Here is a 27,318-nt window from a genome sequence, read left to right as displayed (position 1 = left end):
TACATAAAACCCAGCAGATTTCCACCCCACACACCCCAGCAAAATTATGATATTACAGCTCAGAGGAGGATGCATTTCATTCATGGCATTAAAAAAAAACTTTAAAAAAAAAAAAACATAGCTCTGGGCTGCTTTTCTTTCCTGTCTCCAGCTGCGGTGCCATGTGACAATTGCTGTTGGAACATATTCCTATTATGCTTCCTGCAGAAATAAGCCTGGAGCAATTGGACTACCTGTATTCATTGTTGTGTCACATTGTGCCTGTGCAACACATTGTTAATGATCAATAGACCTAGTGTGGCTAATAGGATCTTATTCTTTATAGAAGCTGTGTCACAGGTACGATTAGGCTTCATATGTCATTTCATTTTCACCACCGCAGAAGGCAGCCAAGCTAAAATGAAATAAAATGTTCAGCTTGCTTGCTATAATTTAATGCAACCTTTTAAAACATTTTTATATGTAAAGTAGAATGATAGAAACTAGTGCAACATATCCCAAAGTTATACCCAGCCCAAGGAAGGAATCTAAAGTTAGTTCGTCAGCACATAATTGTACTTCTCATTTTCCATTTATTCTGAAAATCCCACCGTATCTTACTGATGTTGAAACAGCATTAAGCTGAGTACTGCTCTGTCGGTCAGTAGAACACCAGGCTCTACTGCCTTATATTTAGGATAGGCATCAGATATTTGGGCAAACACATTTTTGCATAACTGTGTTCCATAACCATCCACTGTCCCCATGTCATGTCTCCAGTTTTAGTTTCGCAAGAGTAGGCTAAATGCACAGCCCCTACATAGCACTACAGAATTTTCCAACCCTGAACAGAATGGAAGGAAAGGAGTTTTGAGGAATAATATTTAAAATAAAAGGTAATGGGAATTCTTTGGTTAGGAGGATCAGAGTTTGGAAAGGTGCTTTTTGTTAGTAATAAATCACTATTACAGTTCCAGCCTCTCCCCCTGTAATTACTATTACAGCTGCATTTTTAAAAAATAGCTAGATTTTCATATTGTTTAATAGTAACTAAAATGATTATCATTTAGTAACTATTAAAAGAACACCTAAGAATCCTGTAAGCTTCTTGTTGAGCTGTGGAAGAAAACACACTAAGTACCAAGGCCCCTATAACTATAAAAGTGACCGAACTAGTTAATTATCCTGCAAAGGGATTGAAACTGCAATTGTAATATGACTTATTATGCTCATTATGACTTTATTGCAAAATGGAATTACAAGTAACTCATCATTTAGAATCCATTACTTCCAAGCTTTGGGTAAAACATCAGAAATTTCTCTGTTTATAATGAGATGCTTACTATTTAGGGCTGCATTTTCGCATTCTATTTTCAAAATCTGCATCTGGGAAAATGAAGCAGACTTAAGAAGGGTTACTAAGAAGCTGGGCATTTCATTAGGAACTGCTATTTCCATGTGCATCAAGCATTGCACTGCATATAGTTCAGTAGTGGCCATTTCCATGAAGTGATAATTTGATAGATTAAACATATTAGAGAGCTGCGCAAGAACTAACAAAATGAACTTCAACAGCAAGAAATGCAAGGTACTACCCATTGGCAGAAAAAAAAAATGAAATGCACCAATATAGGATAAGTGATATTTGGTTTGACAACAGTACGTGAAAAGGGGATCTAAGAACCTTAACAGACCACAAGCTAAACATAAGTCAACAGTGTGATGCAGTAGCTAAAACCAACAGGTTACATCAACTGGAGTGCAGTATCTAGATCAAGAGAAATAATATTACCACTCTATTCTGCTTTGGTTGGAGCTCACCTGGAATCCTTGTCCAGCTCTGGGCACCACAGTTCATGGGATATATTGATGAGTCAGAGTGTCAGTTTTGTATTCCTGTGTGGCTGGGAGTTGGATTGGATGGCCCTTGTGGTCTCTTCCAACTCTACAATTCTATGATATATGCTCAATATGACAACTGGTATTTTCTAGGGATCACCAAAATTGTTGAAACAATGGATTTGAAAAGACCACCAAAAAAAGGGGTACTATAAATAAACTTTATCTATATTTGTTTAAAAAGATAACAAACAATGTATATAAGAACAGTATACAAAACCAATATATACAAAGGATACAAAATAAACCATAGTAATAATGGCAAGCACAAAAACAAATAGCAAATAATATAAACTATATTGAAGCAAATAACACAAATATAATACAACAGAAAAAAGTCTGAGAATAGAGTGAGTAAAAGAATAAAGCTAGCCTTATGAAGGCTCAAAAGTTGATTAGAGCTATACATACACAGCTAAGGATCATCTGTATTCTCAGAGCTCACCATTAATCCTATAATGGTCATTAACTGTATAATGACTCAAATACTGTATAGATCTGGTTACTATACAAATCAGAAGGAAGGAATAGAACATTAAGCATGTGTGAACAATCCTTAATTTTCTTCTGAAGTTGTTACCTAGAAATATATATATAAAATATAATTTTATTCTTTTCTTTGTTTCAGAAAACACACATGGCATTCTTGTTATATATGAAGAAGATGCAGAAGAATGGGCATTATATTTAAAATCCATTTTCAAGCACATTGTATTAGAAGACAGAATCTTGCTTTGCAACCTAGAAAGCGCATCCCTTCATGACTTGGAATTACAGTCTCTGTGCTCTTTTGGATGTAAACTCTTGATAATATCAAGTGAGCTTCTAAACTCCTTGAATCTGAAGAAAAGATATTTTCTGGATCAGGTTCTTCAGCCTCCTGAAAAAGTGGTTATATTGCTTTGTGGGATTGAGAACTCAGCCATTATCTATCAGATACTGAGTATAGACACAAACAATCAGCTGATTACCACTGATCAAGATCCTGAAGTCTACCTTGCAGTCATTGCAGACATCATGCAACAAGGTAATATCACCATCCCATTTGATTCCATGTTTATACTTCAAGGAGAAAAAAAGCTAATAGATGTATTTTTGTTTTGCTTTTTTTAAAAAAAATGGGAGTTTTAAATTATTCTGAGTTTAAGCACTTTCTTCAATTAAATTGTTTAATCCTAGTAACAAGTTGTTTGTCCATGTTGTAAAAAATATGTCCCAGTATGCAGGGATGTCTTCAAAGTTCTCCTGAGCTGAAAAGCAATTTTGATGGAATTAAATGCACAATTACAGGTATGCAAGAAGCATATGTGTGGAGAAAGGGATTGTGTAGCTCGGAAAAGTTACTTCTGGGAACTACAACTCCCAGAATGACAAGTCATTGGGGATCCCGGGATTTGTAGTCCAAAACTGAACCATTTCCAGGCTGTGTCAGAAACAGCATACGTACACACTTTCTAGTATTTGGAAATAAAACATTAAATAATGGAGTACTCCTAACATGTTGAGTCTTTTACAAAAGCAACATTAAAGACCCTCCATCTATGATTTCTGTGAATTGAGAATCATGCAATTAGAAGAAGAGCTGCATTTCTGAACCTATCTCCTTTCCTCTGCCTCCTCCCTTAGCCAGGAACTCTCAAAGGTTGGGGTGTTGTTGTTGTATACACCCCAGCTTGCCTTGGATCCACCTGTATATATGCTCCCTTAATTTTTTTTCAGGTTTTTATGTCCCTCCAAGACCACAACATGTTTGCACACTACAACACAAATGGTTGGCTCCCCATGGCCCCCTCAACTCCTGTGTCACTCCATAACACAACAAAATACTGTAAGTCTGGAAACTGCAATTGGAAGTTACTCCTAAATGCAATTTTGGTAGGTGTGGGGTTTTGTTTTGTTTTGTTTTGTTTTGTTTTGGCTAATTTGGATGCAAAGTGGCTTGTCATGGGTGCTCAAGCAGAAACTGACCCTCAGACCCACTGCAGTTGTCCATCTCTACCCTAGGTGTCCATGCTGTGGACTGCCTCTGCCTAGGGGAAGCCTGTTCATGAACTGCTCCCATAAAACAGTTCACAACCACACATAGATTCCTGAGTGGTGGGGCCATCAGAAGAATCCCTCTCCCAATAGATATATAAAGGAGTGTGTGGTTAATTCAAAATACTGCCATAAGTACTTTCATGGGTAACTCCACCTCTTCCACTATTACTCCATCTCTACATTTTCAGCCCTTCCTAAATCCTACACCTCTTTCACCTCTGTAAAGGCTGGTGTATGCAGCTCTGATCCTATGGGATGGAATGGTGTATGTATATGTGTGTATTCATAAACAGATAAATAGATATCCCACATTTCAGCAGACTTCTGTAAAAGTTCTGGTGGAATGATTTTCAAAATGACATTATAGTGTTGTTGGTTTTTGGGGGAGTAAAAAATTGTGTTCTATTGCAAATTCTTTTCCATAATGGAACCTAAATTCTAAAAGTATGGTTCTAGAAAACAGGCCAAAGAAGAGAAGGCATGAGCTTTGTAAAAAGTTAAAAGCATAAAACCAAGGTTTATTTTAATTTTCCTACAACTTATGGTAAAATTCTGATCAGTTCTGCTATCAGAAAAAAAACCTGAGCAATGTAAAAGGAAATTTATTAGTTATCACCTTCACATGCATTTACAAAGTGAAGTGGCTTCCTCTTCCACCTCATGAGAGGTCAGCTTTCTCTATAAACAAAATGTCCATTCTGTGAGCCTAAAGATCACTTAGTGTGTTCTGTGTACAGTACAGGTTGTTCAGCAACATCCAGCCCATGACATCTCATTATGGGTTTTTATTGCCCATAGAAAGCTTGCTACACAAATATTAAAAATATAAAAGAAACAACTTAAAAACATTAAATAAGCATTTAGTATGCATGGACATGAACACTATGCCCATTTGTCCCAGTTTAATGCTAAAGTACTTCCAATGAAATGAGGAAATTGGGGTCCATTGAGCCTGTAAGAAGCTTACAAAAGCACTGCATGTCTCTATTTTCCAAAATACATGGCTGAACATAATGATTCTACTGAAGTCATATTCTTTCGGTGCTATTTTGATCCACCAGTATCTCAAAATGGCCTTAAAAATGGAGTGCATTTCAGAACCTACATGTTAACATCAAGCTGCAGGACTATGGTTGCTTAGGTTTGATGTATTTGTCCAGTTACTAAAATTAGAGGGACCAAAAATGAATTTCAGCGAAGTAACAACAAACTGAAATGAACTGTCCTCAGTCACATGAACCAAATTCAACAGGCATAGCCATTCTCAGCATGGAGAGGGCCTACCTGCTATACAAGAGTAAAGTTGAGATGCAGATGGCAACCCCATTTAGCACTAACATAATGAAGAAGGGTGGAAACCAGACCAAAGCTGCACTCCGGGGCTAAAACCTGGATCAAACATAACCTAGGATAGTTCAGCTTTGTGCCTACATATAAACTCTCTGATGTGAGTACAGGGCTGCAGTAATGCAAAGAAATGAAAGTGTGACAACTCCAAAGGATGTAATTACAACATATACAAACCAGACAGTCCAGTGGGGGCATGCAGGGAAGGGGGCTCAATGATTGTGTTTGCCAGTGTATTGCTCGCATACCAATACTCTGATGCTATGTATGGGAAGAGTATTGCACGTATGACTGTGTGGCTCTTCAAAGGGGTGGCCATCCAATGGGATGGCATCTGGGTGAACATGGGAGGTACTTGTGGATTGCCAGTGGTGTGTTTGTGTAATGGTGTGCATGTAATAATAATAATAATAATAATAATAATAATAATAATATAGTTTATTTGTATTTTCCCGCCTCTTCGAGATGGATTGAGGTGGAATTACAATCAATTAAAATCACATGCATCAGTATAAAATACATTTAAAATACATCAGTAAAATAGCTCAATTAATCTTAATGTATGGTGTGGAGGCAACCAAAAAATATTACCCAGTAACGCAGCTTGATGCCACACCATGCCATCGGCCCATGCCCATTCAACCCACCTTGCGAGTGGGTCGTGCTGGCAGCAGGGTTTCAACCTGCTTTGGGAGAAAGCAGAATTGAATTGAGCTGCTTTTTCCTACCTGTCTGGTCCAGGCCCTAGACTTTTTTAAAGTTAAGGGTTCAAAACCTGAACCTGAATGTGTGAATCAATCAATTTTTTCTTTCTCCCACATTTCATTTTTTAAAAAATCTTTCCATCATGAAGAAATCTGGAGATGTTGCTGTGTTGTTGTGTGCCTTCAAGTAGCTTCCGAATTGTTGCCAAGCAACATCAGAATATGGTCAAGACGGCAAAAGTTATTAATGAGGAAGAAAACACAAGCTAGGAGAGGCTGCACCAGTTTGCTTTTGCCTGAGCTTCCTGGGAAGGGCAAAAATCCCCCCCTTTTCCTCTCACCCACTGCTCAGTTGAGTGCAAACCATTTTTGCATTTTAAATTAGTTTGCAGCAATCAAAGTAAGCTGGGGATGAAGTAGGAAGAGAGAAATTGGGACATTTTTAAAGTCACTGAAAAAGTGGGACAACAGAGTATTCATTGGTACAATCGCTGCCAAATCTCTGCCTTTCACCACCGATTTCTTGAACACACAGCAGAAATCATCTGAATTCACTTCATGTTAGTATGAGGAAGAAACGAAGAACAAATTAGTGGGAAAGATGAAAACAGGATTTGGAAAGAGTCACAACAGAACAAAACAATGGAAAAAGATCGAAGGCACAGAGATTTTTCTTGTTTCCTGTAATGGCAGACACTTAGGTTACCGCATTACACTCTTATAGTGTTGCTATTCCACTTTAACTGCTCTGGCTGCCTCCTGTTGCATTCTGAGGTTTGTAGTTCAGTGAGACCTAAGAGCTGTCTAGCTGAGAATTCTAAATGCCCCTCAACTGCAAATCTTAGAATGCAACAGGAGGCAGCCAAAGCAGTTAAAGTGGAATAGCTGCACTCTAAGGGGCCGTTTCCACTGGGGTATAACGCGGGTTACGAAGCGAATTCAGAAAGTAGCGTGCCCATTTGAACCCGATTTAAACCTAGAATGGTTCTAGATCACCCCGCATGCGTCCCCATTTGAAATCGATTCATATCTTGGTTCTTTTTATAAACCGCGTTAAAGGCGGATAACCCGCGTTAAAAAAATAGAAGGGTTGAACCTTCTATTTTTTCCTTGATTCGGGATAGGAATCTAGTTATTTAAATGGGAACGATCAGCCTCTGAAATCGGGTTAGCTGGATGGGAGGAGCGAGCGCGATGGGCCGGCTTGGGGGAGTTGCCCTTTCTGTCCCCATCCGTCGTGGCCATCGGCATCTTTGCTTCCCTCACCCCTTTTTTCTGCTGCGGTCTTTCAATAAGAGATAAGGATTTTTATTTTATTTTAATGGTTTACAGGCGCTTAATCTCTTCAGCATCCGTGCCACTCAAGGAGAGGGTTGCTGCACAGCAATCTCGGGGGAGATAAGGAAACCCTGTGTGTGTGTGTGTGTGTGTGTGTGTGTGTGTGTGTGTGTGTGTATCAATGAACACCATTTGTAATGGAGGGGAAGAGTGCTCCCTCCCTGGGCTGTCTATAGAGCCATGAAGCGGGGATCCGTCCTGCAAAACCCATCATAGTTCCTCTGGAAGGAGCTTTCCCTAAGCAAGCAGCCTCCGCCAGCCTCTCTGGGGTCTTTTTTCAAAGGCAGCAGCCAAGCAGAAGTGCTTTGGGGAGGCAGTTTCTCTCTCCCCTCAACCATCCTTCCCCACGGATAATTGCAGGACTCCCCTTCCTTCGAAGGGAGAGACCAGAGAGGGAGGAAAAGGAAGGAAAAAAATCGGTCTTCAGAATTCACCCTGCAAGCGCAGGCTCCCAGCTGTGGGCAAAGCTACCCCTCCTTTCCCTCCTAAACACACACAGCCTCGCAGAGCAGAGGAGTAACCCGAAACCTTCTGTCCTGTCCTCCCCCCAGGAGACAGAAGGAAAAAAAAAATGCAAGCCTGCTCTTTGTTTGAGAAGGAAGGCTATTCTCCCTTTCCTCACATCTAATGCTCCTTCCCTTTCCCGCCGCACTTTAAGTGCCTCCTCATTGGCTCTTTTATAAAAAAACCGCGAAATTTAAAAGTGACGTTTTGATGACGTTGCTTTGATTGACAGCCCCAAAATGGTGAGTGGGAACGAAATAAGGCTAAAACCGGTTTATATATACACTGTTTTATTTGAATAGGAACGCAAGCGGATCACTTAAAGCGAATTAGTTGGTAAATGAGAACGAAGGAAAAAAAAGCGGGATAAGACCAGGGTTATTTTGAATCGGTTTTATTTAAAACGGTGTATTTTAAATCGTTGTAAATCACAAGTGGAAACAGCCCCTAAGAGTGTAGTGTGGTAATCTAGTTAGTCTGTAAGGCAAGACTGAGAATTGTTTGGCCTTTCAGATATTGTTGGACTGCAGCTTTCAACATCCTGCAGCATTCACTGTATTGAATAGGGTTTCTTGGAACTGCAACCCAAAAGCATCTTAAGTGCCAACACAATTCCTAACCCTGGGATCCTTTCCCCCTACACAATTAGTACAGTAAGATTCTACTTTAACTGTCATGGGGCATGCTATGGAACCCTGGGATTTGTAGTTTGGTGAGGCATTAGATCTCCCTAGCTGAACTTCCTGAATTCCATAGGATGCTGCCATGTCAGTTGAAGTGGCTTCACAGTGCTATAGTTGTGCAATATATAAGACCCAGCAGAGTAAACAAACAGACCCATCTGCCGAATGGCAGGGTTGGAAACTATGCAGCTTTTCGATGTTGCTTGCTTATAACTTCTAGCATTCCTCACCATTGGCTATGTTGTCTAAGTGTGCTGTGTGTTCACCAACATCTAGAGGGTTGTACAATTCCTGCCCCTACTATAATCATTTAGCTTACCTTAGGTTACCTAGCAATTCAAAGCAAGGAAGAGCTCAGAAGGAACAATTTCACTTTATAAAATTAATGGGATGTATGCTTAGCCTTTAAATAACACTGTTCAGAACCTTTCATGCATATTATTTCAGTAATCTTTGCAACTCTGTTAAAGTAAGCCAGAACCATTATTCCCATATTATAGAGAAGTTATGATGATGTGTTGCCAAAGGCCATCCACTGTCCCCATGGTTAAGCATATGGTCCCTGACTCAGGATGAACCAGGGACGTGCTAGATATGGAATCTATTCTGAAGGATGATACTACACTGGCACTCAGAATTATTTCCAGAATATCCATTTCTTACTTAAATATGTAAGTGGAAGATTAATTTGAAAGAAGTAGGTCTGCTTTTGCTTCCGAATGCCAACAAAGTGTCACGTTAATATGCATTATGTATAGTGATGAGAGGTTATGGGCACGTAGGATTAAGAAGCTCAGACATGGAATAAAAAACACACCTTTTGAACTCTATTTTCAAAACTTTTAAGCTTGAGGTATAGAATGGCTTGAGAATTAAGTGAGTTGAATGACTTGGCACTCAAACCACGATATGAAGATAAATAGGATTTCAAATGCTGCATCAGCAAAACACTGGTATGATTATGCAAGCTCTAGGCATTGGAAAGATGGCTTGTGAAAGAGATTGGATTTAACCATTATAATTTTTTGTTCTTTTTAACTGCAGTCAAGTTGACTTCAAATTATGGTGACCCCATGAATTAGGGTGACTTCAAAGTCACCCTAATATCAACAACCCTGCTCAGGTCTTGCAGTTTCAGGGCCATGGCTTCCTTGACTGAATCTATCCAACTGCAATGCAGTCTTTCTTTTTTCCTACTGCCTTCTACCTTACCAAGCATTATTATATTTTCTAGAGAAACATGCCTTCTCATGATATCACCAAAATACGATAGTCTCAGTCTAGTCATTGGGAAAGTTTAGGCTTGTTTTTTTAGCAATCCACAGTAGCCATAGAAACATACAACCCTATAAACTGTCAATTTCAAGGGTTTCTGAATGAAACAGATTATCTGCATCCGTTTCACTCTGGCTTCAGACCTGGCTATGGGACGGAGACAGCTTTGGTCGCCTTGGTGGATGACCTATCCAGGGAAATGGACAGGGGAATGTGTCCTTGTTGTTCCTTTTGGCAGCGTTCAATACCATTGACTATGGTATCCTTTCTGGGATAGAACTTGGTTAGAGTCTTTCTTGGAGGGATCAACTCAGAAGGTGATGTTGGAGCACTCCTGTCCAACCCCTTGTCTTTTAGGGTTCTGTTCTGCCCCCCCCCCTGCCCTATGCATGTGTAATGTAATATGATGAATGTAAGATACCTTACATGCAGTGCAATTCAATATAATAAAAGCAAAGTGCCAGACAATGACATATCTATGTTTCACTCTAATGAGTGTGTATATATTTATATATGTATGGTTGGGTATAATAAAGTAGCCTAAAAGGTTACCAGAAAGCCTGCTCATTCTTCCATGTAAATATTCTGACATTCCAATACTTAAGAATGCTTAAGTAGGGTTTTGATGTTAATGTTACCTGTCAGGATTTCACCACCATTACAAGTTGAATACCTAGATGGCCTAAAGGTTAGAGCAGGATCACCAAAAAGACTACTGATTAGCTGACAACTGGCAAAGGACCCTCAGTCTTTCAGCCTAAATGGGTTGGGGAACTACATCCTTTCAGGACAGACTCCCATCACTCACAGCAGCTGCTAAATCCTGTAAATCAGGATTTGGCGGGGGTGGGTGACAAGTCAGGAGATGCTACTTTGTAAACTACACTTTTTCCATTCCTAGTTATCATTTCCTGCTTCTTTTTCTCTCAGGCGATTTACAGACTGCCCCTTTGGGGCGGCCTGTTCCCGCCCCTTTCCCCACCAGATCGGGGCCTCAGCTGCCACAGAGGCAGCCTCTAAGGCCCTGATCCGTCGCTTTCCAGGCTGCGGGGAAGCGGAAAAAGGCCGCTTCCCCACGGCCTGGAAAGGGGTGTCCTTGGGGCTTCATGCCCCAACGACACCTGATGGCGGCGGGGACAAAGAGAAAGGGGCCACTTGGCCCCTTTCTGCTTTGTGTCGCTGACGCAGCCGTCTAAAGGCTGAGCCCAGCAACACAAAGCTGGAAGGAGCTCCGTTTTGGTGCTCCTTCTGGCGCCACAAAAGGACACCCCATGCGCCCTCACGCAGCACCAGGATGTCACTTCCACATGGCTCTGTATGGAGGCGGCGCAGTCATGGCGTCACAATGGCGGCGCCCATGTAGAATGGGTGCTGCCATTTTGTACGTGCTCAGCACGTACTAAGGTTAGGACATCCAGAAGGGACGCCCTTTCCTAACCCTAGTACGTGCCGAGCACGTACTTTTGGCGCGTGCAGAACACACCTCAGTTAGAGAAAGGTAAGCAGCATGTGGAGTTTCTATAATGGCTACCTAAGCAGACTTGACCACATGGAAGCCAGCTTTAGGGGTGTCTATAGCCAATTTTAGAGCTTTTCCTCATCCCTATCTTTGAATAAATGTCCTAAAATGGTAAATATGTTTTCTTTTTATCTTATTTATTTATTTCCAGGATTTATACCGTGCCTTTCTCCCACAATGGGATTCAAGGCAGGTTACAATATATTGTTTAAAAAAATACAGAGTTAAAAAATTGATTACAAAAGTTAAAAATAATTAAATACTACCAACATTAAAACGTAAGATTAAAAACAGCATAGTTAAAAACAGTAAAAAAATAATCATTAAATATTAAAACAGCACAACACATTCCTCAAATAAAATCTACCCACCAATAGCCTGCCTAAATAAAAATGTCTTGAGCCAGTTAACCTTTTTACCACCAGTAGTGGAATAAATCATCAATTATTTCATCCTCACATTCAAAGACACATAATTAAAATAGTTTTATACCCTCTGCAGGAGGAGACAAATCTTCCTTCACAATGTTTTCTTATATTCAAACATCCTGAAGTGTGGTGCAAGAATTATTTTGCTGCGAAAACATGTGGTGGCATTTCTTTTTTAGCAAACCCTTCCCCCCTCTCCATTTTCTGTTCAGAAAAAAAGGGGACTGTACTAAAAAAAACAACATGTTTTTCTCTGCAGAATAATTCCTGTGCAAACCTTCAGGATGTTGTCTACAATGAAAAATTATGTAAAATTTGTGCTGATCTATTATTCTTTCCAAGGGGGCCAGGAGTGGTTAACAGAAAATTCATTTTTCAACCTAGGAATCAATAATTGTGAATATTTTTCCATCCATATCCTAAATTTACCACATCATCCCACTGTAGTCTTCAAGCAAAAATCTCCAGTATCCTTCATCTGGGGCCCTGGAAGCTACCCAATGATGCCAGCTATTGATGCTGACCCAGAGTGTCAACATTTGGTTTCATTTTAGGTTAGGAAAAATGAACAGGCTGTACTAAACAGTACTGAATGGAAACAGGTGGAGCACTTATAATCATGTTGGATCTTCCAGTGTTATATTTCTCCACCAAGATCCTTCCTTCATTTTCCTTTGTCCCAGTAGCTTCTCACAAATGTTGGTTCTTGAAGGACACTAAAGTCTGATTTGCACTGCAGAAACAGTGCAGTTTGACAACACTTTAACTAGTATGGCTCAATGCTATGGAATCCTGGAATTTGTAGTTTTGTGAGACTTTTCTGACTTTCAAATTTTGATTTAGCCTTATCTGTTAGAGAGCTCTTGGTGATACAACAAACTACAAATTCCAGAACTCCAGAGCATTGAGCCATGCCAATTAAAGCACTATGAAACAGCATTATTTCTGTAGTGCAGATTAGACCTAATTTCTATAGCTACTACTTTACTACTTTTTAAGGGTTTTTGTGTTTTAAGAACATGAAGTGAGATTGGGGGTTCTTTAAACACATCATCCACTCTACTGCCTAATGCCCACCTGACCTTACAGAGGTGTGATGTTACTGGGAAGTACCTTTATACTTATACCTTACTTCCTGGAAATTTACCAAAATGCCCCAAACCTTCACTGCCTGCAAACAGAATGAAGACGTTTGGGGGTTGAATCAGTACAATCTTCTTTTATATCTTCCTTCTGTGAATTTTATATGTGGTAGCAGAGCCTTATCATGGACCTCTCAAGCACTCACTAGGTGATCCTTTATCAGCCTGTGAAGAGAGGTGTGAGAGAGATCTATTGACTAAGGGAATGCTCCAGCAACAAGAAGTGGTACTTGAGGCTATACAAAAGTACAGGTTGTGAACAAGAGACAAAGAGCTTTATATTTATGGGGAAAGAAAAGACATAATACTGTGCTCTTTTCTGGTCAAAAAATACACAGGAAGATGACTTTCCGGTGAAAACTTAAGGTGATCAGCAGCTAAACATTGAAGTACCTGTGAAAAAAGTACCTATCATTTTTTCTGCTTTGTATCCTGCTAGCAATATTCTCCCCTTAGTAGTTGTTTTTTTTTAAATGGGTTGCAAGGATTTTTTTTTTACTTCACTTCCCAAAGATGTGACATGTTGACATCCATGGTTCTTCTTTTTTTTCTATTTCACATTTTTAATGTACCCATTTTTTTCTTTGACTAAAGGAAAGGTGGACAAAGTGCCATCTTGAAGCCACGTGCCTTTCCCTCAAGCTATCATTTGACACTTCCAAATTACCCTGGAAGTGACCATCCACTTTTTAAATAGCCTAATGGGGTCCCCACTGCCATTTCACATAATAAAATACACAATTTTTTACAAACTAAGAAATGGACTTCTGGCCACTTCTGGTTTTGTTTAGTTGGCAGTCTATGCAGTGCACTGGTGTAACTGTGGAGGTTGTGGGGGGACAAAATGATAAAACTGACCTGCCTCAAGATTCTCTCCCACCCCCATGAAATTTTCTCCTAGCTTCTCCATTTCTAGCATTGCAGTAACCTAAAATTTTGGTTGAGCATTTAGCATCTAAAGAAAAATGAAGATTAAGTTGCAATGTGGACATAGCAAATGTAAAGGTTCCAAATATGACTGATTTCACTGTGTCACTCTTTGCAAGAGAAATTGATGGCAAAGTCACTACAGCATCAAAATCCACCACCACCCCTGAAAATAGTGAGTAGAGTAGGAAGTGGGGGTGAATTTTTCCTTAATATCTCTTCCCAATTGAGTTCATGAGAAATTGCACTTACAAGTTTTGTCTTAGTGTTGTGCATATCAGTTTTAGTACTCTCCTACTTGAGGATTAGGAATGGAGATGGCCTGATCTGTCAATTTCAGATTCTCTTTTTCTCAGTCTTACGTTTATTTCCTTACATTTTTTCCTTTTCAATTTCATTTCTAATTAATTTTTTGTATATTTTTTGTGGATATGTGCATCTTTGTGCAAATATCCCTAGAGATGTACATGGTTTTGCAGATTGTTTTTTAATCTAGGGAACCATGGCCTGTTACAGACTGCCAAAATAAAGCTGCTTCGGGTCTCTTTGAAGGTATGCTATTTAAATGATGCATGGGTCCTAAGAGTCCGGAGATCGCACCAAAGCCACACTCCGTTCCTAAGCACTGGAGTGCAGCTTTGGTGCAGCTTCCGGATTCTTAGGGTGCATGCATCATCTAAACAGCATACGTCCAAAGAGACCCGAAGCAGCTTTATTTTGGCAGTCTGTAACAGGCCCATGTTACAAAATTGATGCAGCCTTCAAAGTACTATTGTGGATTGGTTCAGATATTGGTTTGGGAAATGCAAATTTGCATTAAAATGCAAACCAAATTAATTTTTCTTCCCTGTCTGCTTGGGAAACATAATCTGCTTCTTTTTGTAGATGGCCACTGTATCATAAATTTGATTCTTGGTATTGATTTATATTTTTAACTAGTTACTTCCAAGTTGTGGAAGTGGTGTACATTCAGCAGATTCTTACGGAGCTCCATGGTAAAGTTGGAGAAATTGTAGCTTTCCAAATGTCATTGTACTACAATCTCCATTTGCTCCACAAAGCATAGTCAATGGTGGGATGATGGGAGCTGCAGTCCAGCAGCATCTAAAGGACCACATGTTCTACTTCCTTGGTGCTTTAGACAGTGGACCATGCTTTGATACTTGCATAATTGGCAGCATGTAACAGACACAACCTTAAAGTCAAACTGCTTATCTGCTTGCAAGATGTCAATGGGACTAAGAGTTTCAGCAATCAGGCCTGCATAACTTCAAAATGAATACTTGGTGGCTTTGCTCTTGATTCACACCCAGATAGCCAAAAGGTTGCAGCAGTTCTTCATCATCTTTGAGTCTACACTTTCTCTTTTCCTGTCCTCACACCCTCCAGCATTTCACAGCTAAAATCAGGATTCTGTTTTTTAATATCCCTATGATCACTCTGCCAGACACATCCTCTCCACTGTTACATACAATTGAAAGCTTTTCTCCAAATGCTGTATGCAGTAGTTATGTATTGTACACACCACATGGAGGGGGGAGAGATGAAGTCATACTTGTCCTACAGCTGATGATCAGCAGTAGAAAATATGGTGCCATCAACTGAAACATGTTGCCAAAGACACCCATACCAACTGCTCTTGATTCAGAAGCCTTTGACCATTTGATGTGATAATCTGTTTGTTTTATACTCTTCTTTCCATCTTTCTTTCTTTTTCTTTTTCTTTCTTTTTGTTTTGTTTTGTTTTGTTTTGTTTTGTTTTGTTTTGGTATTTTTATCTCCAGAATTGTAGTCCAATGCCCAAACCATTACACCATGGTGGCTTTCTTAAATATTATGCATCTGTAAGTGAATACACTGTAATCCATCCAACAAAAAAGAAACATATCATATACAGTACCACAGGGAAGACTAAAATACTTTTGGAAGCAATAACTAAATAGCTGACAGAACCAGCAGGTTGTTAGAAATTCTTAACATTTTTCCTACTTTCTTTCTGTCATCTTTTATCATCCCAGATCTTCTGATTATCATATAATCAGACTTGCATAACATCCTGGCAGTTTAGGTTTTGATGTGTCTAACCATTTGTGGTGACCTATGCTCTCAGCATGCATACAAGTATGTGATGTTTTTCTCCTCTTTTCAAGACTAATTGGACAAAAATTGCTTACACCTGGTAAAGTGAATTGACTGAGTTAATAGAATTACTTCTTTTATGTATAAAATGGAGCTCATCAGTAATAATCTGTATTGCAAGTTTAACTCATCTACTTGAAAATATAATAGTTGGGATTCATAGGCAGTATTCATCGGTTTATCTCTGCTGATTATTTTTTTCATGTGAGCAGTATCACCTTTTTCTTTTTCTACTTAATGCATTGCAGTAACCCTGAAGGTATGTTTATGACATGTTTCAGTCTTGCATCTATTTTGCTTTCAGAAATGAAATGGACAGTGTAACCACATTACTGCATTACAAACTTAAAATGTTGTTTTCCACAGTTCTTCTCTTGCTGCCTCCTGTTGCATTCTGAGGCTTGTAGTTCAGGGAGGCCTAAGAGCTCTCTGGCTGAGAATTCTAAATGCCCCTCCTTAAACTGCAAATCCCAGAATAAAACAGGAGGCAGCCAGAGCAGTTAAAGTGGATTAGCAGTGCTATAAGACTGTATAAGAAACACCCATCAGTCTGTGATTAGTTGAACTCATGAAGGCATTTTTGCCTTCTAGAAATAATTGTAGCCAACAATTTTACTCAACAGTTAACAGTGAATTACTATGATTCCTTAAGTGTCTAAGAATGTGTGTATACTAACACATTTACAGCACTTTGATACTAGTTTTAACTTCCGTCATTCCATTCTATGGAATCCAGGAATTTGTAGCTTGGTGAAGTATTTAGAATTCTTTGCTAGAGCATTTATGTCCTTATCTGAACTACAGAACTAAAGTATTATAGTAGAGAATTCTAAGTTTCTCGCCAAACTATAAATCCCAAGGTCTCATATGCAGGATCCATAATGGTTGAAGTGGCATCAAACAACTGTAAATTGTGTAGAGCAGGTATACTCCAAGAGACTAAGTTCTGTAAAAAGCAAATAATTGTTTACAGTTGAGAAGACTTACAAAAAAAGTCACAAAACTGGTAAGAGAATACAAAAACCACAATCTGTCCAAACTGTATTGTTGCCAAGGAAGAAGACAATGCCCCACACCCATTCTGTGCACAAAAGCTAACTGGTCTGGCAGGTGAATCTTACTTTAATATTTCTGGCAGGGCATGTAGGAGAGTAGAATGTCCATCTCATGGGTATAATCTGGTATATGAGGTCCAAGGAAAGCCCTCCTCCTCAAACCCAACCCCCATATAGGAGAGACCCTCACTCCCACCCAGAGGGGCAGGTTCGAGTCCAGAAATAGTGAAGGATAGCACTTGTCTCTTTCTGCATGAAGAAAGAGCTGACATTGAGAATTTTGTGATGAGGATTAAATAGGGCAAAATAAATTGATATGCTTTGTGGCAGGACCCCACTTGTCATGACATTATCTGATACAACAGTTTGGTCTCAAGGGGAAATCTGGCCCCAAGAACAAGCCACATCCTCATCCTTACTGTACTGAAGGCAGCAGATTATTTGATATCCAACACTGCTGCTGACTCCCAAAATCTAATGACAGTGAGGTGTCTGTGTCACTCTTGATGATGATAGAACAAGTCCTGATTAAGGCCTCCTACTCTGTCCAGAAGTTGGAATTTGAGTCTCTGAGATACCTTGCCAGGGCAGTCAGGGCCAAAGGCAGCAAATGCCAAGATGTTGAATGCAGATTAAGCCATGTCAGCATGGCAAAGCCTGAACCAGTCAAATCAGAGTTATTTGAGCCAATGATATGTGGACCTCTCTGAGCCTGCACCCCTTAAGAAACTATCCTTTAGTTCAATACATTCAGTTCAATCCTCCATGCAAGTGACCACTACATGTCTACCTGATAGCACTGTGAATAGGTTAGAAGGAAATGAACAGAAAGGAATTATAGTAAGTCAAAGTAGTGCTCCATTAAGCCCGCTTCACTCTTTGGGGAAAGAGATGGAGCTTGAGAAAAGTGTTCTGGCCCTGGAGGAATGAAAGGCCAGAAGTTGAAGTATCAGACTTTGTTAGATCAAATTGCTGTCCTGAAGCTCTTTCTGAAATGTTTGGCCCCATTGTGTCTCATGGGCTTTGCCCAAAGATAGAATGGCAACGGTACTATAAAATGTTGGGATGTAAGATATGCTAATAACTTTTCAGAGTGAAGGCTGAAGTTCCTTGAGGTAAGTTGAGCTTACAAAAGTTGATTTGAAAATCTGGCAAAGAGAAAACAACGTGGTTAATGTCAACCTTATTTGGCATCACTGGGACTTAACCGTAGTTAAGGGCAAAAAAGCAAGAGTGAGGATTCAGTCCTAAATATGTATATCCTAAATGGCACTAGTCCCTGTATGGTTTTTTTTTTTTTTTTTTTTTGGTAGATTTTTGGGAAATCAGTACTGCATCTACATTGGGTCATGGTTTATGTAACAAGATTAACAAGTGGTAAATGTTTGTACTAGGAAGAACGTTTAAGGCAGGAGTGGGGAATCTATAGCCTTTCGTGTGTTGTTGGATTCTTAAATCCCCCAAAACCCTAACTGACACAACAAATGGAAAGGAATATTAGGAGGGGTAGTTCAACAATATATGAAGGATCACAAGTCCTCCATCCCTGATTTCAGAGGTACAAAGGAAAACAGAGCTACAAGAGAAAACAAACTGAATGTGTGCCACCATGCTCATAAAATCTAGATCTGTATTAATACGAGTTCTGTTTCTGAGACACAGGAAGTGATGATAATAGATCAGAAAGGACTGTAGGTGCCATTGTTTAAGAAGGATGTTGACAGGCTGGAAAGAATTCAAAATAAAGACCCCAGGATAATCGCTATCTTAATCCTAAATGTACTTATATCAAAGAAAATATCTCTAATTTCATTGTAGTTTATTTCCCCTTAAATGTGCTTATGTGTTCTGCCAAAGTCTAGAAGGCAAATCAGATGAGGAAAAACTGGTGGAAATTGGTATGTTTACTTAAGGCACAGGAGATGAATGGGTGTGTGTGTGTATGTTGGCAGTTTTCAGTTGTTGAAAGGATGTCAGAAAGATAACAGAAAACAATAGTTCACTCTTTGCAGTGAACACCTGATGAGAAGCAATCAGTTAAGCTACAGGAAAGCAGATTCAAGTTAAATATTAGCAATGCTATTCTAACCTTAAGAGCAATCCCACATTGTGGAATCCCTGGAAATTTTCAAAAAAAAGTTTGGAAAGGAGTGTTTCAAGTGTGAGCTATTTGTTTCAATGTGAAGTCAAAGGCTTTCATGGCCAGCATCCAGAGATTTTTGTGGGTTTTTCAGGCTATGTGGCCATGTTCTAGAAGAGTTTCTTCCTGACGTTTCCCCAGCATCTGTGGCTGGCATCCCCTGTGGCTGGGGATGTTTAGCCTGGAGAAGAGAAGGTTAAGGGGTGATATGATCACCCTGTTTAAATATTTGAAGGGATGTCATATTGAGGAGGGAGTAAGCTTGTTTTCTGCTGCTCCAGAGAACAATGGATGCAAGCTGCAGGAAAAGAGATTCCACTTCAACATTAGGAGGAACTTCCTGGCAGTAAGGGCTGTTCAACAGTGCAACAAACTCCCTTGTAGTGTAGTGGAGTCCCCTTCCTTAGATCTTTAAGCAGAGGCTGGATGGCCATCTGTCGGGGATGCTTTGATTGAGAGTTTCTGCATGGCAGGGGGTAGGACTGGATGGCCCTTGTGGTCTCTTCCAACTCTACGATTCTATGATTCTAAATAGTATGAAATACCCTCTATCTCTCCCATGCCACAAATGCAAGCCTTAAATTTCTTGGAATGTTTCTTTATCTGCCATCCAAGGCAGACACTGGCATAGTTTGGAAATGTTGTTTTGTAAATGCTGTTCTCAGGGGGTAAAGGCAATTTGATTTCAACAGATGAAAACATTGATTTCAACAGATGAAAAAAAATATGAAGATTTAATTGAAAATAAGTCTTTATCATTATCCAGCCTTAGTCCCTTAGCTTGTTTCTAACTCCAGGAAGACAAAAATATATTTGAAAGGGTTAATAAGTCTTGAAATAGCTTAATCCTGCCACCTTTCTTCCATTCTTTGCCTAAGCAAAGTTTAGGGAGGTGGTTCTGCATCATGTCCAAGACTCTCTTATAATACAAAAGGGCTGCCATCACAGCCCTAGCTTTTACAGATACCACACCTCTCCCTGTCCTGAAGAATGTTGCTGGAGTCACCAGAGGTACTACCAAAGTACCTCAAAAACATGTTCTCAGATACTTCCAGGTCATTCAAGTTATTGTGATTGATCCCCCAGATCTCAATGCCATATTGCATTTGAACAACTGTTTTCCCTATAAACACTTTCAATGCTGGAATTTCCAGCCTCTTTTAGAGTAGAAAAAATTCAGTATAGCATGGGTGACCTCTGTGCTGTCATTTCAGTGTTTTGTAGCTGAGTCTTCCAAGAATTTTTCTCATCAAAATATACTCACAAATACTAAAAGAGGGGATCTGTTCCATCTTGTTTCCATCTAAATTCAAATTAAATTTAGGTGACTGTTTGCCAAAGACCTTTCATTTAGCATAGTTTATTCTAAGGTGTCCTATTTGACAGAATTCAGAGTTTAATTTAGACTTCTCTTTAGTCCGATTTTATTCTTAAATGTTAATAACGCAGTGTCATCAGCATATTAGTATTCCCATTTTATGAATTCCTATTTTTTCCATTTTATATAGTTTATTTACAGCTATATTAAATACACTGTATTTTTATGTACTCAATGTATTTTTCTCCCCCCCCCCCCCAATATTTTTATTCAACAATTTTATCCATACCTTTACAAATTGTTATTGTACATTATATTACATATTGTTTGCTTATTGTCATGTAATATGGAATATTCTTTTTTTTATGAATTCCTGTTGAGGGAGGGAAGTGATCAGGGCAATTTAACTTAAATATGTTTGATTAGTTGATTGTAATAAATCTACAACAACTTAGTTAACAATATTATTAATATAAAGATTTACCAGGTGGAGGTGCTAACAAGCAGTCTTATTTAATTCCTTTTGTTAAATAATTTTCCTCTGTCAACCTTCCATTAGTGCTAATCCTTAATCTCATGGTTGCATTGGTGTATAACTCCTGAATTAGGAATAACAGCCTCTTATTGATATTAGTCCCCACAAGTTTACCCCACAATTATTCCTATCAATTAGATTAAAAGCTGAGAAGACAATGAATGCAACAAAATGCCATTTGGAAAGACTACTAGTATATTTACAAATTAAGTGATGTAACAAAAAAACCCAGCTTCATTCTGATGAAGACTATTATTTTGCTTCACCCAATTTGTCAACTTCTGGAGAAGGAAGTGACTGTAAATCTTAGAGCTAATATCCAACAACTGATAATGTTGAGGGTTTAATTTATCTCATTTCTTATTAATTGGTAAGGTTTTGCTCTGGGTCCATCCCTCAGGAAAAACGTCTGTAGAGTTTATGTGAGAAAATATTTTTTGCTAGCGGGGGCTCACAATTCAGAATTGTTCTCTAATGGAATCATATCCTCACCAGAGGCTTGGTCATTGCAAGAGCATATAGGAGTTCATTCTCTTCTTGTTCTGAGGCTGGGGGACAGTCTGATAATGCCATTAACAAATCTGATTAGTACTTGATCTATTAAAACTGCTAGCCACACCACTTTGAAAATATTGCTAAAGTCAAATTCCATACCCATCTTTCATTCCTTTCCAGGGTTGCCAACCTTAATTCCTTCCAATGAGCAATCATAAATATTTTTTCCTCTTTTTCTTAATAAATTCATACAAATTAGGTGGCAGGAAGCCAGTGCTTCCAAATCAGCTTTCATCTGCATCTGCCTTACCCTCCTGGTTAGTTGGGCTGGATTCCTTTTAGCTTGCCTATATTCATGATCATACCAGCCCACTTTGCCAGAGGCCATTCTACGCTGATGGGCCATTTTAGGTAAAAGTATGTATCCTGTGACAATGTTCTGATGCATGTTCAAAAGGAAGGAACTATCCCAATGGTCCAGGATTGACTGTTCAACAGCATAAGACAACTTTAAACATTGCTCCATAATTATTATTCCCTCAACCAGATCAATGATATAGCCTTAGGGTCACTATAAGTCAGAAATGACATGAAGGCACACAACAAAACATTAGCTTTGAGAGGCAGAAGATATAATCAGTAACACTACCTACTATGGTCTTAAAAAATGTAAAATATCCATTAGAATTAGCTTAGCACTGCCACAGAAGTTGTCAGTTGCAGGCTAGACATTAACTCAAGTAACTTCCTACCTACTTTATTTACCAGTTCGTCTAAAGAAAAACAATAAAAAACAATCAAGTAAAAAAAAAAACACACCTCATTACAGTCCAAGTCTAAAACATGTTTCTTTTCATTAGCACCTGAACCAACACTAGCATTGAAATCACCACTCACACTATGGTTACCTTAGGATACTGTGTTTCGTAAAGATGCAGTCTCTTCCTGTTCATCCCAAAAGAACCTTGAACTCTCAGATTTATCTGGTAGACAGTATACATTAAAACAAGTTAGAGCATCAATCTGACCCCCAATTAGCTCTTAACAATATAGATAACTGCTTTTAGACTGATAAATTACTTCAGACACAACATTCAGTTTCACCGAAATGAAAAATGGCTATGCTGCCCCTGTCTCTTCCCTTCTTAAAATCATAGAATCATAAAGTTGGCAGAGACCACAAGGGCCTTCCATTCCAACCCCATTCTGCCATGCAGGAACACACAATCAAAGCACTCCTGACAGATGGCCATCCAGCCTCTGTTTAAAAACCTCCAAAGAAAGAGACTCCACAACTCTCCAAGGGAGCGTGTTCCACTGTTGACCAACTCTTCCTGTCAAAAAGTTCGTCATGTTGACATGGAATCTCTTTTTCTGTAGTTTGAATCCATTACTCTGGGTCCTATTCTCTAGAGCTGCAGAAAACAATCCTCAACATGACACCCCTTCAAATATTTAAATAGGGCTATCAGAATGCCTCTTCTCTTCTCAAGGCTAAACATACCCAGCTCCCTAAGCCTCTCCTCATAAATCATGCTTTCCAGATCATGGTTTCTAAAATTTTGTTGCAAGAAGCAAAAAAGTACTAAACTCCTGTAAGAAAAGATGAGAAGTAGCTGATATCCAGGTTTTCTAAAAACATAGAATGTAAAATGATGAAAGAAATATCCTAAATTCCTCATCTGAAATTTTTATTCTACCATCCACCAATATTTCAATATAAAACTGAGAAGGAAAGCTGTGACTCTGAGCTGTCCAGTCATGGAAAGTGCATTAATGGGATCTTGGTAACAAAAGGAAAATCTCCAATTTTCCCTAACCTTTCTTTAATCCTATCCCTTCTTGTCAGATCAGAAAGGTTTTATAATTTCTTGTTAAAATTTAAAGCGTGCCTGTTTATATCTGGGTTGGATGCTCTTAATGTGAACTCTGAGGGGGATCAAGGGATTAAGAGCTGAAGACCTAGAAAATGGCTTTATCTGATGCTTCTGGACCTTCCAGGAAAAAGGGATTTTATTTGGTTGCTTACATATGAAGGCATGGCTACCAATACTGCCATTATATATCTGACTATCTGACTGGACTGATTCAATCAAGGAAGTCATGACCCTAAATTTGTAAGATGTAAGCAGGGCAGATGATGACTGGGGCTCTTTGCAGTCTCTCATTCATAGGGTTGACAAAAGTAAACTTGATAGCAAAAACCAACAACATGGAGCCCTGGTGGCGCAGTGGGTAAATGCCTGTACTGCAGCCATTCACTCGAAACCACAAGGTTGAGAATCAGGACCAGCAAAAGGGCCCAAGCTCAACTCAGGCTTGCATCCTTCCGAGGTCGCTAAAATGAGTACCCAGACTGTTGGGGGCAAATTAGCTTACTTGCTAATTAGCTTACTTGCTGTTCACCGCTATGATCTTTGGAATAGCGGTATATAAATAAAATAAATTATTATTATTATTATTATTATTATTATTATTATGTCTTATTCATAGAATTTCATTGGTGCTCTGCTTGATGGTACAGGAGGTGGTAGTACTGAAAGGAACTTCAGATGTGCCTTTAGGACTGGGATCTTGAAATTGTATATATTATGCTACATATATTTACATAAGTATATATATAATGTGACATGGAAGAAATGAAGCCTCCCAAAGCACTTGGAATAACTCATTCATGGTATAAATATCTCTTTGGTGTTTAGCATCTCAGAATGTAAGTTTCTTCATACATTACAGAGTTGACCCAGGCGTGAGGCATTTTGTTCCCTCTGTAGAATGATAAAATAGCACAGAGGTTCACTATAGGGCTAGCTGAATATTACTTCAACAATGGTGCTGGGATATCATTTCCCACCAAACTTAAGGACAGTAGATTCGTTTCATGGCCAACAAGGCAGGCTACATAGCATCCAACATCTCACTGCTATTCTTCCTCCATCATCTGCTGCTTTGGGCAGCTTTACCTTATGGTAAAGCTGCTCCTTGGCTCAGCCACAAGTCACCTCAATCTTCAGATCAGAGATTATTTGTTGATCAAAGTGGAGACCAAGAATGCCAATACTTTTTCCACAGAGCCCATACCTTCCAACATTTTGCAGATAAAAAGCAGGACATATAGCTAAGCACCATCAGAGCATGGTCGAGATAGCAAAAGTTATTAATGAGAAAGAACACTTTGGCCTGTTACAGACTGCCAAAATAAAGCTGCTTCGGGTCTCTTTGGAGGTAAGCTATTTAAATGATGCATGCATCCTAAGAATCCGGAAGCTGCACCAAAAGCTGCACTCCGGTGCTTAGGAATGGAGTGTGGCTTTGGCGCGACCTCCGGACTCTTAGGACCCATGCATCATTTCAATAGCATACCTCCAAAGAGTCCCGAAGCAGCTTTATTTTGGCAGTCTGTAACAGGCCATAATAAGGGGAGGCTGCAACTGTTTGCTTTTGCCTGAGTCTACACAGAAGAACAGGATTCTGAAATCCTCTCTTTCAGAATCTTTCCCATACCTTCACTGCACTCCAGCTCTAGCCAAGCTGTGTACCATCCAGATAGGGTCATGCAGATTTCTTTACATACATCACAGCTGCTGCATTTGCCATAGATCCTCTGAGATCGGTAAATGTATGTGCCTTTCTTATGCAGCTTCTTATTTCACACTACCATGAACCAAGAAATCAATACTACACTACAACCTTCCCCATCCAGGGCCCTCCAAATGGTAGTTGTAGTTAGGTGATGGTTGTATTCAGACTCATACAGAGGACATCAAGGAAATAAACCCTTTTTTCAAAACCTTAGCATTATTGATCCTACAATACTGAATCATTTTGGATAAAAATGTTAAACGTATTCTGTATAATAAGGAAACTCATTAACGGTTCGATATTTCCCCCTGGAAACATGGCAGTTTCACCTTCTGTTCTCTGATCTCCCCCACCCTGTGAAACCACAGATTAACAAAGCAATTGTGTTCTCAAAAGCAAGACATACTAAATTCACTAGATTTACATCTAGGTAACCATGTACAGTATACAATTACAGGCTTAAACATTTTTGTTTCTCTCTTTCAGCAAGGCTCGTTGCTGAAGGTTATACCCCAGCTCCACTTCCTATGTTTTTTGTTGCGTTCCAAAAGACTGAGGAAGTAAATGAGCCACAGTCTGACACCTGCCCCCCAATTTTTTCAGCAGGGTATATCTTGAATTCTCCAGCATCAATAAGACAGTGCTAAGAAGGCTTTCAGGCTTCTGAGGTTCTTTCATTTGCATCTTGTCAGAATTAAAAAGGGGAGAATGGATGTTTTCAGAATATGGAACAGTACGGGGCAACATGCCTGCATTCATCTACCCACGCTTCCACCACCCACACATTCCTCCTGGGGCTATCAGAAAGAAAGAGCAAGCTAATCGCTCAGCTCTCCCTCCCTCACTGTCATGAATATATGCATAGCTTCAAGTGAGAAGTGCAAACACCCCAATCCTCCCACTTCTTTGGACTGGCAAAACTTGCACATCTCCTTGTTTCTCGTAATGGGCAGGGTGATCCAAAGAAAGGGAAATGCTGCTTTACAGAGGATTGGGGGAAGGTAGGAACATGCTGAGATGGTTCTCTTTGCAATATAATGCCTCTACTGCTCCATCTAGTGGTAAAAGCCATGGATGATGACATACACACTGCAGACAGTAGCTTTTAAGGATGTTTCCTTAGACAAAGCCTGTAAGGGAGTGTAATCATCTAAACAAAGAGAAGTACATTATTTTTCCACTGGTCAGAAATATGAGTGTTATTGTATTTCTAGACCTTTTGTATGCAATATCACATTCAGAATAGACAATTCATTACTAAAAATAATCAGTGTTGATAGCTAAACGATGGAAAGGTACAATAAACCAAAGATTTTATTTGGATCCTGCTTTGTCACTTCAAAAAGTAGGCCATTTCTGCTCAACTGATTCAGAGCTGGTCTATTTCAGCTTGGGTCCTGAAAATCCAAAGCTTAGTGCTTGTCACTGACTATCATGGGAAATAAAAATAGTTATCTTTTCGGTTCTCTGACATATTATCCTGGAGGGAAGTGACCAGTGGGGTCCCACAGGGCTCTGTCCTGGGCCCAGTGCTATTCAACATCTTTATCAATGACCTGGATGACAGAATTGGGAGCAAACTTATCAAATTTGCAGATGACACCAAATTAGGAGGAATAGCTAATACCCCAGAGGATAGGATCAAAATTCAAAATGACCTGAATAGACTAGAAAGCTGGGCCATAGCTAACAAAATGAAATTCAACACGGAGAAATGTAAGGTATTGCACTTAGGGCGGAAAAATAAAATGCACAAATATAGGATTGGGGACACCTGGCTGAATGAAACTACGTGTGAAAGGGATCTAGGAGTTCAAGTAGACCACAAGTTGAACATGTGTGAATAGTGTGATGCGGCAGCTAAAAAGGCCAATGCAATTTTAGGCTGCATCAATAAAAGTGTAGTGTCTAGATCAAGAGAAGTAATAGTGCCACTGTATTCTGCTTTGGTCAGGCCCCACCTGGAATATTGTGTCCAGTTCTGGGTGCCACAATTCAGAAAGGACATTGAGAAACTGGAGCATGTCAAAAGGAGGGTGACTAAAATGGTGAACGGTCTGGAAACCATGTCCTATGAGGAACGACTTAGGGAGCTGAGGATGTTTAGCCTGGAGAAAAGAAGGTTAAGAGGTGATATGATAGCCCTGTTTAAATATTTGAAGGAATGTCATGTTGAGGAGGGAGCAAGCTTGTTTTCTGCTGCTCCAGAGAACAGAACCCGGAACAATGGATGCAAGCTACAGGAAAAGAGATTCCACCTCAACATTAG

The 27,318-nt window shown here is 39.4% G+C and overlaps 1 protein-coding gene across 1 annotated transcript in view; it reads left to right on the top strand.

The window, feature by feature from the left end:
* The first annotated feature begins 279 nt into the window (after positions 1 to 279).
* Positions 280 to 27,318, top strand: part of BANK1 (B cell scaffold protein with ankyrin repeats 1) — a 206,171-nt gene continuing 179,132 nt past the window's right edge. Inside the window, exons 1-2 of the mRNA XM_089527249.1 lie at positions 280 to 339; positions 2,452 to 2,905. Of these exons, the coding sequence (XP_089383375.1) occupies positions 280 to 339; positions 2,452 to 2,905 (514 nt within the window). The remainder of the gene's footprint in view (positions 340 to 2,451; positions 2,906 to 27,318) is intronic.

This window comes from Sceloporus occidentalis, unplaced genomic scaffold (genome assembly GCF_023333645.1).
Source record: "Sceloporus occidentalis isolate IW3139 unplaced genomic scaffold, rSceOcc1.0.p SCAF_5, whole genome shotgun sequence".
NCBI lineage: Eukaryota > Metazoa > Chordata > Lepidosauria > Squamata > Phrynosomatidae > Sceloporus > Sceloporus occidentalis.
This window is presented reverse-complemented; position numbering and strand designations above follow the sequence as displayed.